Source organism: Styela clava, chromosome 13 (genome assembly GCF_964204865.1).
Source record: "Styela clava chromosome 13, kaStyClav1.hap1.2, whole genome shotgun sequence".
Taxonomy (NCBI): Eukaryota; Metazoa; Chordata; class Ascidiacea; order Stolidobranchia; family Styelidae; genus Styela; species Styela clava.
In genome coordinates, this window is record NC_135262.1 from 6,476,502 (window position 1) to 6,493,351 (window position 16,850).

Here is a 16,850-nt window from a genome sequence, read left to right on the forward strand (position 1 = left end):
CCCGCTTACAAAGTTTTTATTGCGCCCCTGGTTTTAACTTTTCAAAACCGGGGTTTGACGGAAGCTTGCAGAATAACGTAGGCTTCGACATGTTTGCAAAGGTTAATTAAGAACCACTGCTCTATTGCTTCATTTGTCATGTTGAAATGTCAGTGCAACAATGTTCATGAACGTTCAACTGAATTCAATAAGTGATTATTAATATAATCGAGTTGAAGATCTTCTAAAATTACCGCAACACAACTAGTTTACGCTAGGGTAGTATATAGTATTTCCATATCCCTATCTTGTAGTAACGTCTATCACTTAATTAATGTTTACTTAAATTCGTATCCATTGAGATTAGTCAAATCGAATGCAATTAATTTTAATGGACCCGGTTTTTGATAATAAAAATAATTTAAAATCTTTGTCGCTTGGAGGCGGCATAGATCTTCATGTGACTGTGAATACTGACTCAGCTCCAACTTGAAGAACCTCAAGCTGTATTCGTCTATATAGTGAACTTTACGTGCCTCTGTCTAAACCGATGGATATCCAAAACAAAATTCTGATACACTGGCATACGCACCAAAGAGAGAATGCGTCGAAATGTTTCAACGCCATTAGGAATAAAAATTAAACTTTAGAACGAATTTCTGGAAATTCATCAAATCACAAGTAGGCCGCGAGCCGAGGCCATTTATCTTTCAGTTTCGTAGCGCACATCAGGTAACTAACTGAAAATGATTTTAAAATGTTCCTTAGAAATTTAGTAACAAATATTGCCTTGTTCCCACTTCCAAAAGTTGCACGTTTTACAGAAAATACGCTTTTACTACAATAAATATGTGTTACCATCTGTCCTATTTTCTCTGCTTTTCCGGTATCATGGGCCAATGAACGCAGACTTCTGCACGACGTAACAGTCAAGTTAGTCAGCTGTAGGTGGATCCCCAGTGGTCGGATGAATATCAGATGTACTCAACTGCTCGCTTTTGCGTTGAGTAGCCTTTCCATAGTTTTTTTCAGTTACCGGTAATATTAGTCCAGTTATTCTAAGGAGGTGTTGAAAAGTATAGGTAAGATATTAAACACTTGTATATCCTTGCCATAAATAGCAATTTTAGTTGAGCACTAGCTCATAAGACGTTGTTAAATAGGTACGGTGCGGTAACTCCAAGGAAGGCTAGACCTAGAATAATACTGTAATATGTCACAAACAACGATATTTTCTGGCTTGCATGAAATGTTTATGATTAATTTAATGACTCTTCTTGACTATTCAGCAGACTTATACTACTATATAGGCCACAGCATATTTGGAAATAGAAATGAATGGCTGTTCATGTTATGCACGGCTGTGTGAAAGAGAAGAAATTAATCAATTTTACTAATGTCGGTTGGTCTAAATCTAAATTCATAGAGTCGACAAGAACCTGGGAAGCAATGATAAGTTATGCCGGAGTGGAAAGAAATGTAGCATTGGAAATGATTGAGAGGTGAGAAATGAAGTTGTAGACAAACAGTTGATGTTTCAAAATATAGTCTATAGTCCATACTCATACTGTCATAGGACATTTCAGACTGTGATATATCAAAATTTAGTGTAGATATAGTCTAGTAATGGTATGCAAACACTGCTGGAGTGGACTGTAGAACATGCAATGAGCATATATACGCTCATTTAGTACATCAGATAAAATGCATTATGTATTCAAGGTATTAGTTAGTATTTAGGGGTATTTTTAAAATCATGCTGCTCCAAATATTATTTTCTTCCTTATTTTAGATACTGTACTACAAAAGAAAACGGCAATGTTCCACCAATCCGACCTAACGCAGGCTCTGATCCCTGCTGCTATCAGTGCTATAAAATGGATTAAACAAGAAGTCTTGAAGCTTAAAGGTATATGAGGTATACTTTTCTGCAATTGGAACTGCCCATCAAATTCATGTTGGAGACTTCATTGAGATTTTCAATTCATTTTTTTCCCTCGACTATGAAGATCTTTTGAGGTTAACGAGGTATTAATAAATAAAGCTGAGGAATTTGAAGAGGATATGAAGAATGTAAATGATACCGGTACCAGGGCACGTCTATTTAACACTGTCAAACATAAGGATTATACTCTCCACCCAACAATGATTCACTGAAAAAGCATGTGGCCCTCAAATCAGTTCTTGAGTTGGCAAACTGCAAAGAAAAATAGTCAAAATAATTTATGAAAGTGTGCCAAAATCAACTTAAATTGCACAGATTTTTGTTTTTGTATTGACTGCAGAAATCACAGTACACCTATAGAGGAAAATTCGATTTTTGAGATAGTGGATTTCGAAAACAATTCAGAAGAAAGTGAATTAGATATTACAGTTGATTTAATAAGTATCATACATTTGTTGTTTTTTTTCGGACATTTGTTAGTGTCGTAGTCCTGTTTCTAGAAATATTATTGCCTTTGTTCAAATACATAACCACATAAACTAAAAAAAGATTAATTGTAAATTGTAATATTTCTGTTCACTATGTTATGTACATATTGTACATTCATTTAATTTTCTTGACTTTTGCGGTAAATTTCTAAGTGAGAAATAACTGATTTATTTGTGTTTTCGTGCTCACGATGTTAATTTGTGACTTCATTGCTTAAAAATAAATACGTTTGATACTTGATAGCTTCTATAAAACGGATGTAGCTTTTTATGCTGTTCTTGTTGTAAACTGCTTGTGGTTATTACATAAAATTTATTCTCAAATGTGAATCAGCGTTGTTGGTGTCGCTGCTTTCGAGGTCACTCCCGACTCCTGTCACACAATTAAAGTATTTTTTGTTGTTGGTTACATGTATGCCATATTTTTCGTAATCTACCTAATAAATTATGATTGACTGAGGAAGTCCGATTTTGGTCAGGCAAAACATTACAGGAAAACATTTGTGTTAGTGTGCTGTAGGGCTCTCGAATTGTATAGTTCTTATGTATGCGTTGTAAACTTATGGTTATTGAATTTCCGGGAACCTCTTATATTCAATTTCGCACCAGGATTGTGGAACAAGCTGTAATGCGTTCATTATGTTCGTTTTCACACAAAACTGAAGAATTTATTTAGTTACCAGATGTGCGCTACGAAACTCATTTTCTGGGCGTTTTCATGGTTTCGTCTCACGGCCCATATCCGTGGTAAGGATCTACAAGTGTTTAATAATTTACTTATACATTTTTCAACAACGTCTTAGCATAACTTAACTAATAATAACTAAACAGGGCTATGGAAAGCCTGCCCAACTCAGCGCAAGGTCGAGCAGAAATAACTAATATTCATCCGCTCGCTAACAGCTGGTTTAATTCAATTGTTACGTCATGCAGAAGTCATTGTTCAGTGCCGAAAATGTAGAGAATATAGGACAGATCGTAGCACATATTTCTTGTAGTAAAAGCGTCTTTTCCGTAAAACGTGCAACTTTTGGAAGTGGGAACAAGGCAATATTTGTTACTAAATTTTTAAGGAACATTTTAAAATCATTTTCAGGTAGTTACCTGATGTGCGCTACGAAACTCACTTTCTAGGCGTTTTTCAGGGCCTCGGCTCGCGGCCTAAAGTAATTTGGGTAGAGTTTACCTCTACTAACTCGTTTTCCAAAGTGTCGTTTTTCATGTATTTACATACATCGTTTCACAAACTAGTATTCAAGGATTGCAAATTATTATTTTGGGATAGAATATATATACTTCAAATATATATTCATGATCATTTCGATATTACACCAATTAAATACCGTTTTCCAAGCTGTTAAAAAATGGAAACGGTATTACATATTGAATTTCGGGTGATTATGTTTCGAAATATAATCGCACTCGCAATAGTATGTTATTTCAATTTAATAACACAATCGGTAACCGCTTATGTATCATAGAAATTATAAATGTCTTCAGGTACTATAAGAACTCGTATAAATCGAGCCCCACCAAATCCAATGAGGGTTTCAGTCATGAGCTGATTTTTTGATCGGCGAATAGTATTCTGTTTTGAATACATAATGATGAAACTTATATGTGTGCATTTCCGGAAATGTGGTTCAATTTTGTTCGCAATGTTCTATATTTCATTGAAATAAATATTATTGTGAAAGATGGCACAGAAACACTACGTTATTCTTGAAAAAGAGTGAAGGTATAATAATCATAAATTTATAAACCTGTATATAGCTGAATATATAGAAAAGTTCCATTTAGCAAATTCAAATAAAATTATTAATCTACAATTAGGTTTCCTGATTTTAATTTTATCAATTTCCTCTTAAATATATCATTACCCATGATGATTCATACGCTTCATTCAAAGTTCACAAACATTGTGGATGTCCATTTATATATAGATCTTTCATGAAATGCCAGGCATATCCGTTTATTCCAATAATAATTGCTTATTTAAAACTTTGTTGGCGAAATTATCTTGGAAGCGAATAGGTAATATTGGATTTGTAAACCGGTCCTGGGAATTAATGCGTCATCAGTATACGATCAAGAAAGTATCGAGAGTTGAATTATTTGAAAAGTTTTCGATTTCCATCCAGTTGAATTTGTTCATAGAAACTGTGATCTTCCTTCATCAGAGAATTTTAATATCGTAGCTGCATACATAAAACACTGATATTACACTAATGCGTCTTTCGTATAAGCATTTTCTATCCAGCGTGCAAAAGTTCACGAAAATTATGTATTTATAGAGATATCCTACGTTTGCTTAAGTTTTATTATCGAATTTCTTAAAATACAGGAATATAGGTGCACGTACAAGCAGAAAGATAACCAATTTGTCATATTTGAACCCAATTAGTGTCAAAATATACGTCATATTTCTAAGGGGTCCTAAAGTTAGTTTTTTTAATTATAGACGCACGTACGTATCAATGGAACGACCTCACCAAGTGAGATATTTCCTTTCACACAATTCCAATACGCACTAACAGTATGGTAAACGCTTATTTGTATGCCAAGTCATGGTTTTTACGTATTAAGCTATAAGTCTATTTCATGTTTAAAATCCATGTCCACAGGAGCTAATAATCTGTAATTGCTTAACTATGGTAAAATAAAGCTGCTATATATATTACAAAATACCAATGATAGTTTAGTACAGTATAAATATTCTACTAAATGTAGAACTATAGTTGGGAAGTATTTTTCATTTTATAAAGAGATATAATTTTGAATGAAGTATTTTGAATGAAAATATACACAAGTACACACACATGTAACACGTAGTATAAGCTCATTGAAAAGATCTATTTTAAAATCAATTGACTTGTATGGAATAATAATATTTTGCGTGCTTATATGGATTTACAAATATATTCTCATTCAAAAACACGTGTGATATCAAATAGAAAGTGATACTTGCTAGAAAGCGAGAACAAAACTTTTTGATTTATATTTATGTTTCACGAGCTATACGGTTTCGTTCACGATTTCCATAGATAGTTTTAATGTCTTCATTCAAGTTTGTGAGGACAAATTAGTACAATTTATCTTTGCTGAAGTTACAAACAACCTTAAGATTGTATATGTGAAAGATCCATTTCAACACTTGGACAATTAAGCGGCACATTAGAGAAATCCTTACTAATTGTTGAAAAATCGTAGGCTAGATACCAACGAACAAAACGTTACTTACTTCACCCAGAAACAAATCACATTTGTAACAGAACGACGTCATTGTTTGTAATTAATTACATATCAATTTAAAGTATTCAAATTAAAAGTTACCAATCCTATTTATCTACTTCTCATTTGTAAGCGATCCCCGCAATTTCCGGTAATTTATTGCATGAAGAAACCTATCTGACCAGGTGCAAGCTTTGGCAAGTAGGTTATAAGGTGAAAATGCCTTACTCATCGTGGTATGACAATGAACAATAAAGAGACAGCACGTGACAAAAAACAAGTATCACTTTAATAACGGTGGTCCCGGAGACTAATTAACGTAATAAATTAATTAAAACGCGTCTATTATCTCTAACACCGTACGACGTACGTGATATGTCGAAAATTAAGAACTGAGACATTGACGATTCGAACAAAATTTTCATTACCTTTTTCCATGCCGACACCTGAACGCATGATTGAAACGAACTTTCGAACCTAGTATATTTCAAATTACTGACAATGAAAAAAATTATAGATTTTTACGCACAAAGTAACATCTGGAAACGCACCGAAAGCGTTCATAGAAGAGTTTAGGGTGCCGCCAGTCTTTAAAAGAGGGTCATATATCTCCAATGTTTGAGGACCCCCGGCATTAGTAGATTCTTGAAACATTGCAAAAATAATATCATTCATTCAAAATAATACCTTTAAAATTCCCTTTAAAATCCTTCACATGTTGTCATAAAACCTCATAATAACTGGTCGTTCGTATCACGAGAAATGTCAGTTCAAATTCCGCAATAGTATAAAAATGAAAAGGTACTCTGCGATCCTAAAACCTAGAAAGCCGAAATGGCCATTGCAATAATATGACGAGCAATACAAAATATTTTACTATAACAATAAGACCGGGGAATAAATGCAGGTGGATTTTATTCCGATGTGTCCTGGTTTCAGCAATTACTACAAGACAAAACTCTAAAATGACGAAATTGTTTAAATGTACCGTATTTCCGATGGGATATGGCAGTTTCGTCAATAGGTTTTTCTGCTTTTCCGCAGAATTTTCTTTTATTTCTCATTATTTTTACACTTTTTCTTTATCATAACTATAGCTTGTGATTGTTATGAGCTGTACTGTGCTTCATCATGGAAGAATAGCGAACCCGTCGGTGTCATTTGAGTGACAGTTGGGGACCACGTATTCATAACATTTGTGTTTAAGTAATTTGCTATATGTCTGTATTTTAGGACTTTTAATTCTTTGTATTTGAAATCGGCCACTAAGTTTTCCATTTTCCTTTCCAAGTGAACGCTTATGAATAGTAAGTACTTGATTTGAGAGTGAGTAAGAGAGATAAACTATAAAAAGCTTAGATCAAAAACGTTTAAACTGAAATTTGCAGTTTTTAGATCGCTCATAGTGATAACTCTTAACATATGGACGAAGATTTCTTAACACAATTTCATGCATCGTGAAACATGAATCATTGTGTGTACTTCATAAAATCCTTTGAAAATATTGTTTTGATAATATCAAATTTTTTACAGCTGAAAACCACTTGTATACCTCGAAAAAATGTTGTTATCAGTTCGATATTTTAATATCCTCTGTATTAAATATCTTCAACACGTTATTCGTAATCATAGTGTACAGGATACACGAAACAAAGAAGAAGGAGATTCATAAAGACCAGCAGTTTTATTGCGAATCAATCACAACATTGCAGCTACAAACAAATAATAGAGTTGATATCGATTGATATGTGTAAACAACCGATCTATCATGCATACGCATCTGACTTGTATATATTTATACCTTCAGACTATACACAAGAATGATTAGCCTACACGATGAATTTTGCACTTTAGGTTTAGAACATGTTTAAAGTAGGCCTGTCACATACACCACTGATTCCCTAAATATCTGTAAATCAGAGTGAAAGTTCTAGTGGTCGTATTTGTGATTTTATAGCCCTAACAACATCATAGCAGTTTATTAGTGTTTTATGGAGAGTTTGAGAAACAAATAATAATAAAATAAGTAAAACTACAAGCCTTAAAATAGCGTTTAGAGTTTTAGATAAAGATAAAAGTTATAGCCCATTGACTAATGTGACTTCGCCATCTTCAAAAGTACTTAAAAGTTATTACTTGCGCGGGAAAGCTATTTTTTAACAACATAAAGTCGCGATTTATAAACACAAAATTTCATTCACTTCTTTCTTTTAGTTTTCAACCTTTTCTTTTTTATATTACTTTTCATCTTTAGAAATACTAGAGCTTTGCCTTCCTTCAACTTTTTAATGTTGTTCTTGGTAAATTGAAGGGATCACTGAGTGTCGCCTGCTTGTGGCAAGATATGTTTCTTTCTAAATCGAGGTTTGTATTGCTTACTTCATGGACCTTCGCAATTGGAACATTGGTCGGCTATTACGGGAGAAGACACTTGAATGCAGTAGAGTTAGTACAATTGCACAAACGTTTCATACAATACCATTCTAATGTCAGGTGAGACAACACTAGAAGACAGCACTTCCCCACCAGGGTTCCGCAGGTATTGCACAAAAGTTCCTCGAGCCTATGTAATAATTTTACAAACTGACATATGTTGGGTATGGAACATGTATTTTTAGCATATTTAGACGCATATTGAACTGAACCGTCAAACTATCTACAGACAGAAATCAGCTGGGATCTTTATATTCTCATCTGTTTAGTTTCCGACATACAATTCATTTGTTTATTGAATATTTCAATAGAATAGCTGATTCATTTTATTATATATTAAATTAAAATTTTATTTGTTTTGTAGTCAACAAGAGGAAAAAGTAGAGGAAGTTCTGCGGATGAACGGTTATTATTTCAATGAAAATTCTAATAGAATTTGTTCTCCTCGTTCTGATATCATGTTTTCTAAAACACATAAAACCGCTAGTTCAGCCGTCCAAAATGTTTTGCTTCGATATGCAAACAAAGCTGATTTAACAGTTGGATTATCGAATACTCAAGATATAAGATTTCATTATGGACATAAATTCCAAGCACAGTTTGTGGCACCTGCAACAAAACCTATTAATATATTATGTCATCATATGGTCTTCAACTACCCAGAATTACAAAAAGTTATGCCAAGAAATTCAGCTTATATCACGATTCTAAGAGAACCAAGTTCGCTTTTCGAATCTATGTTCGATTATCTACATTATGATAGTACGCCATTTTCGAGAGTCAATAAAAGACCAAACTCGTTGGAATATTGGTTAAACCACACTGATTAGTAAGTTTGTATTTATCATGGAGTATTTCATTTATTTTCGTGGAATTTTTTATCAGATTGAAGTTAACCTGACCCAAAATAAAATTGCATGGAGGCAAATTAATCAAAAGTTTTTCGAAAACCAAGTTTTTAATGTAATGATGTGAGATTTTATGAAATGTTTCATATTAAGGCTTTAGACCAGTCCCCACTGATACATATGGGCTATATATATAATTCTGTAATATGCTGCATTTATTTTCAGCTTCTTCCGTGGTAGAAATGATGGGCGATTCTGGTGGTTTGCAAAGAATGGAGTATTTTTTGATATGGGTTATGACAACTTGAGCGACGATGACAAATATATCCAACGAGCAATTAACGAACTTGACAAAGTTTTCGATCTTGTTTTGTTGTCTGATTATTTTGCGGAGTCGATGTTGTTGCTGAGAGAACATTTATGTTGGTCTATGGAAGATATTTTAGCTTTGAAAATAAATGCGAGAGACGCTCCTATGACTCTGCTAACTGATAGAGTGAAACAGAAAATTTATGAATGGAATAAAATCGATGCAGCAGTTTATCAACACTTTAATAACACGTTTTGGAAAAAGATTGAAGCGTATGGTCATGAGAGAATGCAAGCAGACCTGATAACTTTGAACAAAATGAATGCACAGTTACAACATGATTGCATTGATGTTGGCGCAGTGAGTAATAAGTATATAAAATATGCATCCGATGGAGTTAATGATTCACTTGGTGTTGTAATGAAAAAGTTTAACTTAAAAAAATCAGCAAAAAATAACCAAACTTGCATCAATTTGATTAGAGGTGAAAAACCATGGACAATGGAAATGATGGCTCAAAGGAAAGTAGAATGATGAAATATTGCTCATTTATTATTTGTCCAGAAATTGGATGGCTACTTCACAACAATTGATCAATACTGCTCTCCCATTTTTGTATAGTCAAGCATTAGAAATTTAATAGATTACTAGATGTTCTTTTGGTCTTCATGTAGCTAAGATTTTTGCTTATTCTCTAATTTGTGTTGCTATTTTTGTGCAATATTCTGATCAAATCGGGATATAGTTAATGGGTAATTTGATGTATTAAATTTTTTTACTTGAATTCTGGAATTGGTTCTGTCGTTTGTTGTCTTGCCAAATCCCTCTTGCATACATATATATAAATAGACTTTATATATTATTTAGTAATCAGTATTTATAACAGATAACTTTTTAGTCAACAGAAGCAGTCAGATTTAAACACGACGAGTGCCTACAACAGCCTAAATACAAAGCAGAAAACAGTACAGTACACAGCAAGTGACTTTGACAGAATTTGGGAATACGCTTCCGCATTTCAGTGACCTTTAACCTAACACGATCATTTGTAGTGGCCAGTTCTGAATTATTGTACACGAAATGGACCTATATATCAATTTAATTTTATGTTGTTGTTAGAATTCTTTGTCATGTTCCGGTTCATGTCCTTGTTGTTACGAAAATATATCTTTTCTCTTTAACTACCGTATCAATTGCTTTGAAATTTCCAGTGTTTAAAAATTGTTGTTGTCGCTAGAAGGCTATTACTTTTATTTATTCCTAAATATTCTATGATTCCTATGGGATCTGATATTTCATCCAAAACTTTGCTGTAATATTTTTTATCCACGGGAACACAGTTTTCAACACGACAAGCTTGACGGCTATCTTGCGATATGATTTTATAAAATCTTGCAGAAGTTGAAAGTTTTCCGATATCGGTGACGAACTTTAGGTAGGTACGGTAAGTTACTGTAGAGTAGAGTACTGTTTCTAAATTTCATGGAGATTAATTGAAGATGATCAGCATGTTCTTATCAGCACAAAACTATAAGTAAACTACTATATATTAGGTAAAGATCAGAATTTCCATGTAGTAGAGTAGTTTACAGGTCACTGAATAATCATAGACGCCTGGCAGAAAGCAATATGTGGAAGTAAATTAATTTTTACTATCATCATCGTAAGCCGATGTATAGGGTATAAAACACGATTAAAGGCACTAGAAAAACAAAGCAAGCTAATGAAATCAGACACTTTCGAGCAGACCAAACATATTTTTTCCATCACCGATAAGCCACTCAATCTTGGTCGAGCGACGAGGATTCAAACTGAGCAAGAACTTGGTGCGGAGCTTAGGAAGCGATGATCGACGACTAATCGCCCGTCTGTTTGTATGCTTCGCACCACGCCCTATGCGCTTCCCGTAATTATTCGAAATGGCGTAGCCGCAATTATAGTTATCACGGAGATATATATACTACTATACCGTAAGATAGAAGTAACTCTGGAACCATATGTCGGTAACATATTAATTTAAAATCAACAACAAATTAATACTGTCATTTGCAGACGAGAAGTATCGCACACCACGCAATAAATAGAACTGGTGCAAACCGGCCGAATCCCACCACTGGGTATACCGTATACCCGGTTGAAGAGCACTGGAGTAGACGGTAAATTACTGTTATTGATTTAATACTACAGTTGTGAGTCAAATCATTTAGCATTTTGATTCACGTTAGCCTAGGACACGTGTATCATCATTGTCACGGACCTGGTATAGCTAGGGCAGTCCGGGTACCGGTACTAGAAAGTTGCGATAGTCCACAATTTCAGCTTCGTCCAGAATATGATTTTTGTGGGTAAAATGTGGGTATGTTTCATGGGTAATCACTCATGGAGGTTTATGGTCGTCCTAAAGATATACAACCTCCGCTATTGTTAGCCAACTTTAAAATATGAGTTCCACTCGTAAAGTCGTAGCATTTAATCTTTTAAAAACCATAATATCCACCTTGCGCTCCCACCGCTTGGATAGAATTACATCTAAAAATAATACACTTGATTCAAAATATCCTTTGAAGGGTAAATTGAAGCCATTATAAGGTTAGAGCATACTCTGGGGAAATATCTGCAACAATCAGGGTGGCAATTTGGCATTTCATCCTTGAAACGTTAGTACGTTAAAATAGTTTAACACTGTCATTGAAGGCCACCTACCCTCAAATCCCATGTGACAAATTTTCAATGTGAGTGGATTGGGTACACCAACGGACAACTTTCTTGTATATGCCGTAATGTAAAGCAATGTTTTAGATTTGAATTCATTTTTGGTAATTGTAATCGAAAACATTTATTACTTCAAGATTGAATGACAAAGTAAGTTCGTAGTTTGGCTGCAATTAAGTTTAAATATTTGTTCAATGTACGATTAAGTAATGAAAGTTGCAGAACAGATAGATCACGTAACGATGATAATTGTTTGCTTGGTACTCTCGTAGGGTATGTACCAGGCCATAATTCAAGGATTAGGCCATAATTTCATTCCCATTTTCCTTATTTTAGTTCTATTACGAGTTTGTGGATTGTCTGTGTTAGCAGTGAATATACCGCCTGCCCATCGGTTTCACTCCCTTTACACAACTTAATTAATGTAAAGTAGGCGAACAAAATTAGTTACCTCCTTACTGGTACACACACTTCTGGAGCGCCGTTTTTTAATTATAGTGGCAATATTTTGTCTTTTGAGCTTACTTTGTTTTTCAAATAAATAATTTCAGTGCCTAATGAGGAAAATATTTTCAGAATTTGTATATCATCTAATATTCTATTACTCGTTTTTTTGTCTTATCATAATTTAATCGTAAATGATCGAAATGTTTTAAAAAATAAAAATTTAATTTAAGAATAATGGCCGGAAGTAACCGGAACTCCATCGTAGGCAATACTAGAAAGTCTTACTGAAAATAGAAAAGCTCAATTCAATGAAACTAACAAATACACGACGACTGAAAAATTATCATTCATATACATTAAATTCTGTAAAAAAATCACATCTTGTTTATTTTTTTTTTAAATTGAAGATGAACTACTAAGTTCAGCGTATATACATTGATTTCTTCTATTGTACTCTTATATTTCGTCTATATTTTCGAAATTTTAAACTGTTTCGCTTTTCCACTGTAACCTTATATGGGCATATTTGTAATGCACTTTTGTATATACATTTACAGTAATCTTATTCAACTCTGCTACAATATAACTACATTTTTTTGGCAAAAGACATTTTCTGTTAGGGGAGATTAAAGAATTGACTTTTAAACTTATTTAGAAGATTCAGGATCACAACCGAAACGTTTATGACAGTTGCCAGTAATCAGTATCGGTTTATTTTTTAAACTAGAATTGTGACGATAAACAATCGACATGATCAGACGGTTCGCCGTGAGAGTGATGCTAAGTAGAAAGTTTGGCTGTCGATAATTAACAACTAAGCATTGCAACAATAGGTTTGCGACTCGAGTATGACGGATTTTGCGGTAAATACGAGTAAACAGCAAAATGTAACAATCGGTGGCGACAAGGTTTTTTAAATGTTAATGCGATTAACATCTCAAGCCAGCACGTTTCACACAAGGAAAATATGGCACCGGTGAGCACGGTTAAATATTGTTAAACATAACGGTAACGCCCACGACGAGCTTGAGGCAGACCACCTGTTGAGCACTAAATTATTACTTCCATATATGAGTGAGGGCATATTATCAGATCATGACCCTGACCACAAACTATACATCCCAAGCTTTTTCTTCTTTGCTTGAACATCTGAAGTGAACACAAAAGTTGCATTCGGGAACAAAAAATACAATCGTCACACTCAGTAATCTGCTGACAGAATTAATAAACATACAAGTATTTTAATTATTTTTTTCATTTTGGTTTACTTTTATTGACATATATCTATTGATATTATGAAACGTTTTATCCGTAAATTTGAATTTTAAAATATTTGCAACGTGAGTGGTGGGAACGTAGCTAGTATTCAAAAATTTTTGTTTGTAATTCACCTTTATTTTCTATATTTACTTTCATATTTACTGTAGTAAAACGACCATTCTTTTCGAAAAATAAAAGATTAAGAATGTCAAGTTGGCAACACAAAATTTATACAAATCGCGACTTTTATGAAATAAGCATTCGCACGATATTCTTATCTGGTTTTAATACTAAATGAGACTTTAATAAGCTCTTAAAAGCAGCCTCATTATCCAATTTGTTCTCGATATAATTCCTTGACCTCTCTGCATCATATTTACAAAACAAACTATCTACAATTAATTTCCATATAAAAAGTATACAACGGTCATATTTAGTGTCTGGCAATATAGAAATATTTGTTGCAGAAAATATCGAGTTTATAATAGTGGTTATTTAATGACGAAAGCCGAAAATTACAATGTTGTCTGCGGTTTTCTCTGCAAATCTGCCTATTTTTGTCGTTTTTTTAGACTTTAAGCCAGAATATTTGAAAATTGACCTCTTAAATATCGGAAATTGCTTGTTATTCAGCTGTGTTAAAAATCTTTTTTAAATATGAAATATTTTTACACAAAAAATCAAAATTAGATAACGTGATTTTAATTTTTGCAGACCAGATTTAGTATTAACATGTAAACATAAAGTACAGAAAATTAGACAACTTCGAAAGGCGAGGATTATGCTATTCTTATGACATTCTTTGTTATTATGGTTGACCAACAAGTCACGAATTTCTAACTTCTTTCTGCTACGTTTATTTCTGTCTAGTATCGTGTAAGCCAAGGTTGGAGTTACCAAATCCTAAAAAATAGAAAAGACATCAGCAAAGCACGAGAATCATGATAAAGTGAAAAATTCAGTTATCTAGCTAATTGGTAAGAAACTTTGTATTTTTTTATATTATTATTTGGTATTTTTACCTTTGTTTATAGTTTGTTCCGTAATTTGGATATATTAATACGAATGATCAGTCCAGCCGTTGTGTATATACTGCAGTTACTTTTATGGCTGACAAGTTGTTGATTATCCACTAACCAGTGGTTAGTAACACTATGTAATCAAGCGTAATCATATATGTGTGAAGTTTGCTTTAAATTTAAATAGAAATAATCAATTGTGATTCGTATACAGAAGATGATTTATTTAGTTTAAATTGGACATATTATATAGTAATTTCAATTGATGATAGTGGTACTTCTCAAACTTTTTTCTGCAAATGTCCCGATACAGAAACTGTTGCTGTTAAAGGTATTTCGAACTAATTTGATTGAACAATGTCCGATTCCCCAATGGCGATTCTTTGTGTTCCACAAACCCTTTTTAATCTCTCAATTTGAAAAAGCATTATATGCTTGCATGAAAGGTTAGATAATAGTTTCAAACGTTTTCAAGCAAATGGCTAAAAATCAATTTTAGCGCAATTTATTTTAAAGTATATAAAGGTTATGTTTGAAAATTAATTGTTGATCTATGTTAATTGGGTTTATTCCGTAGAATGAATCATGTTTCCCGATAATATTTCCCGCCTCGTTGCGTGGGACTTTTTCAATATAATAACATGTCAAAAGAAACAAGTTTATCTCCTATTTTCTCGAAACGATAAGGAATCGACTAGACTGCATAGAGCTTATCATTGCCTTTGATCAAAATTCCTTAAAGTTAAAGTGCTCTTAAAGGTAATGCATAAAACCGCTGGTTTATATAACAAATACCATCAAAATATTTGTCCGTGTTTGATTAACCTGCGACACCTGTCTACCGCTGAATTTAGGGTAAATGTGCCACTTAAGTAGACCTGTCGGTACGTTCAAAACACCAATTTACACATTTTGATACAATTTTGGTTAAATAATACTTCAGCCGCGTGAATATTAGTCATAAAATGTTCCAAATGTCGAGATAAACCACTAACCACAACAGGGCTTCAACCGCCGATAGTGGCTGAACGTTGTCTGCCACAGTGTCATATTTTGAAGGTAGGTCAAAAAAAGAGTTGTAAGTAGGGACGGGCTTTCCGGATGAAGTCTGGATTTAGGTTTTTAACTTGAGAGTCCAAAACAAATTTAAAAAGCAATATTTTAATATAGTATAATTTATTTATTCAACAGACCTCACAGTTTTCAAAAGTGATAAACATTAATTTAATTCAGTTATTGAGCCTTCTTCCAAATATAAAATACCTAAATTGTAGATCAGATATTGTATTTTCAAGTTCAAACGAGGTTCAATGTCTAAAAAGTGAGGCTGATAATTTCTAATCTAAATTTCCCATTATAGTCGCTTTCTGTTACCGTTAGAGACAGAATTAAGTAAAAAAAAATGAAGCAAAACGACGAAAACGTTCACGACGAAAACATTAACGCTTAAAATTTATAGCAACACAATTACAAATTCAATTCATCTAAGTAACCTTTGTTAAAACTACCAAATTCGTGAGTGAGTCACTGAAACTAAAAAAAAAGTATTTGATCAAAAACAAATTAAAAAGGATATAACCGTATTAATCATCAACAATATATTATTGATTGATATAAACTCACGCATCCATGTTATAATATATCGGGTATCCTATTTGGTACTTCCGTAGTGTGTATACCAGGTTAGGATTAGGTCATAATTTCATTCCTCATTTTGGTTCTATTACCAGTTCGGGGACTGCCTGTGTTAGCCGAGTGAATACACTCCCCGGTCCCGCCCATAAGGTTTCAGTCCCTTTACATAACTTGATGTAAATTAGGCGAACAAAATCAGTTACCTCCATATTGGTACACACACTTCTGGAACGCTTCCTATTTCACACCAGAAAAGATTCAGTTCATTTCAAACTATGGTAGCTTTATTCGGTTCATTTGTGGACAATTGCAATGCCGAGCTAGACGTAGGCCCACATAGGGGGCCACGGAGCGAGTTTCTTTGTTATTTCGCGAGACACTATTTTGTTTACTACCTAAAGCTAGTAGTGATGTCCGACGATATGTCCAAAATAGTGAGACAAAAACTTAACGTGAAAAAGATCAAAAATAACATCCTAAGTCATGAATATTCATACAAATCTACATCACATGTCGGCATAAATCAGAATTGTTCTTGATGAC

General features: G+C 33.5%; 1 protein-coding gene and 1 long non-coding RNA gene across 2 annotated transcripts; both read left to right on the top strand.

Moving 5' to 3' along the window:
* Nucleotides 1-673: 673 nt before the first annotated feature.
* On the top strand, nucleotides 674-2,872 carry LOC144431299 (uncharacterized). The gene is made up of 2 exons (XR_013479927.1): nucleotides 674-1,481; nucleotides 1,772-2,872. It is a non-coding gene; the product is annotated as an uncharacterized LOC144431299 (long non-coding RNA).
* Nucleotides 2,873-7,914: 5,042 nt separating this feature from the next.
* On the top strand, nucleotides 7,915-9,996 carry LOC120332761 (galactosylceramide sulfotransferase-like). The gene is made up of 3 exons (XM_039400077.2): nucleotides 7,915-8,136; nucleotides 8,441-8,905; nucleotides 9,150-9,996. The coding sequence occupies exons 1-3, from the start codon at nucleotides 7,988-7,990 to the stop codon at nucleotides 9,766-9,768; spliced, it is 1,233 nt and encodes a 410-aa protein (XP_039256011.2). The 5' UTR covers nucleotides 7,915-7,987; the 3' UTR covers nucleotides 9,769-9,996.
* The last annotated feature ends 6,854 nt before the right edge of the window (nucleotides 9,997-16,850 follow it).

Excerpts from the sequence above, each read along its gene's own strand:
- LOC120332761 (XM_039400077.2), top strand. The coding sequence starts at position 7,988 with ATGTTTCTTTCTAAATCGAGGTTTGTATTGCTTACTTCATGGACCTTC. Across the intron at positions 8,137-8,440 it reads CAATACCATTCTAATGTCAG|TCAACAAGAGGAAAAAGTAG; the intron begins GTGAGACAACAC and ends TTTGTTTTGTAG. Across the intron at positions 8,906-9,149 it reads TGGTTAAACCACACTGATTA|CTTCTTCCGTGGTAGAAATG; the intron begins GTAAGTTTGTAT and ends ATTTATTTTCAG.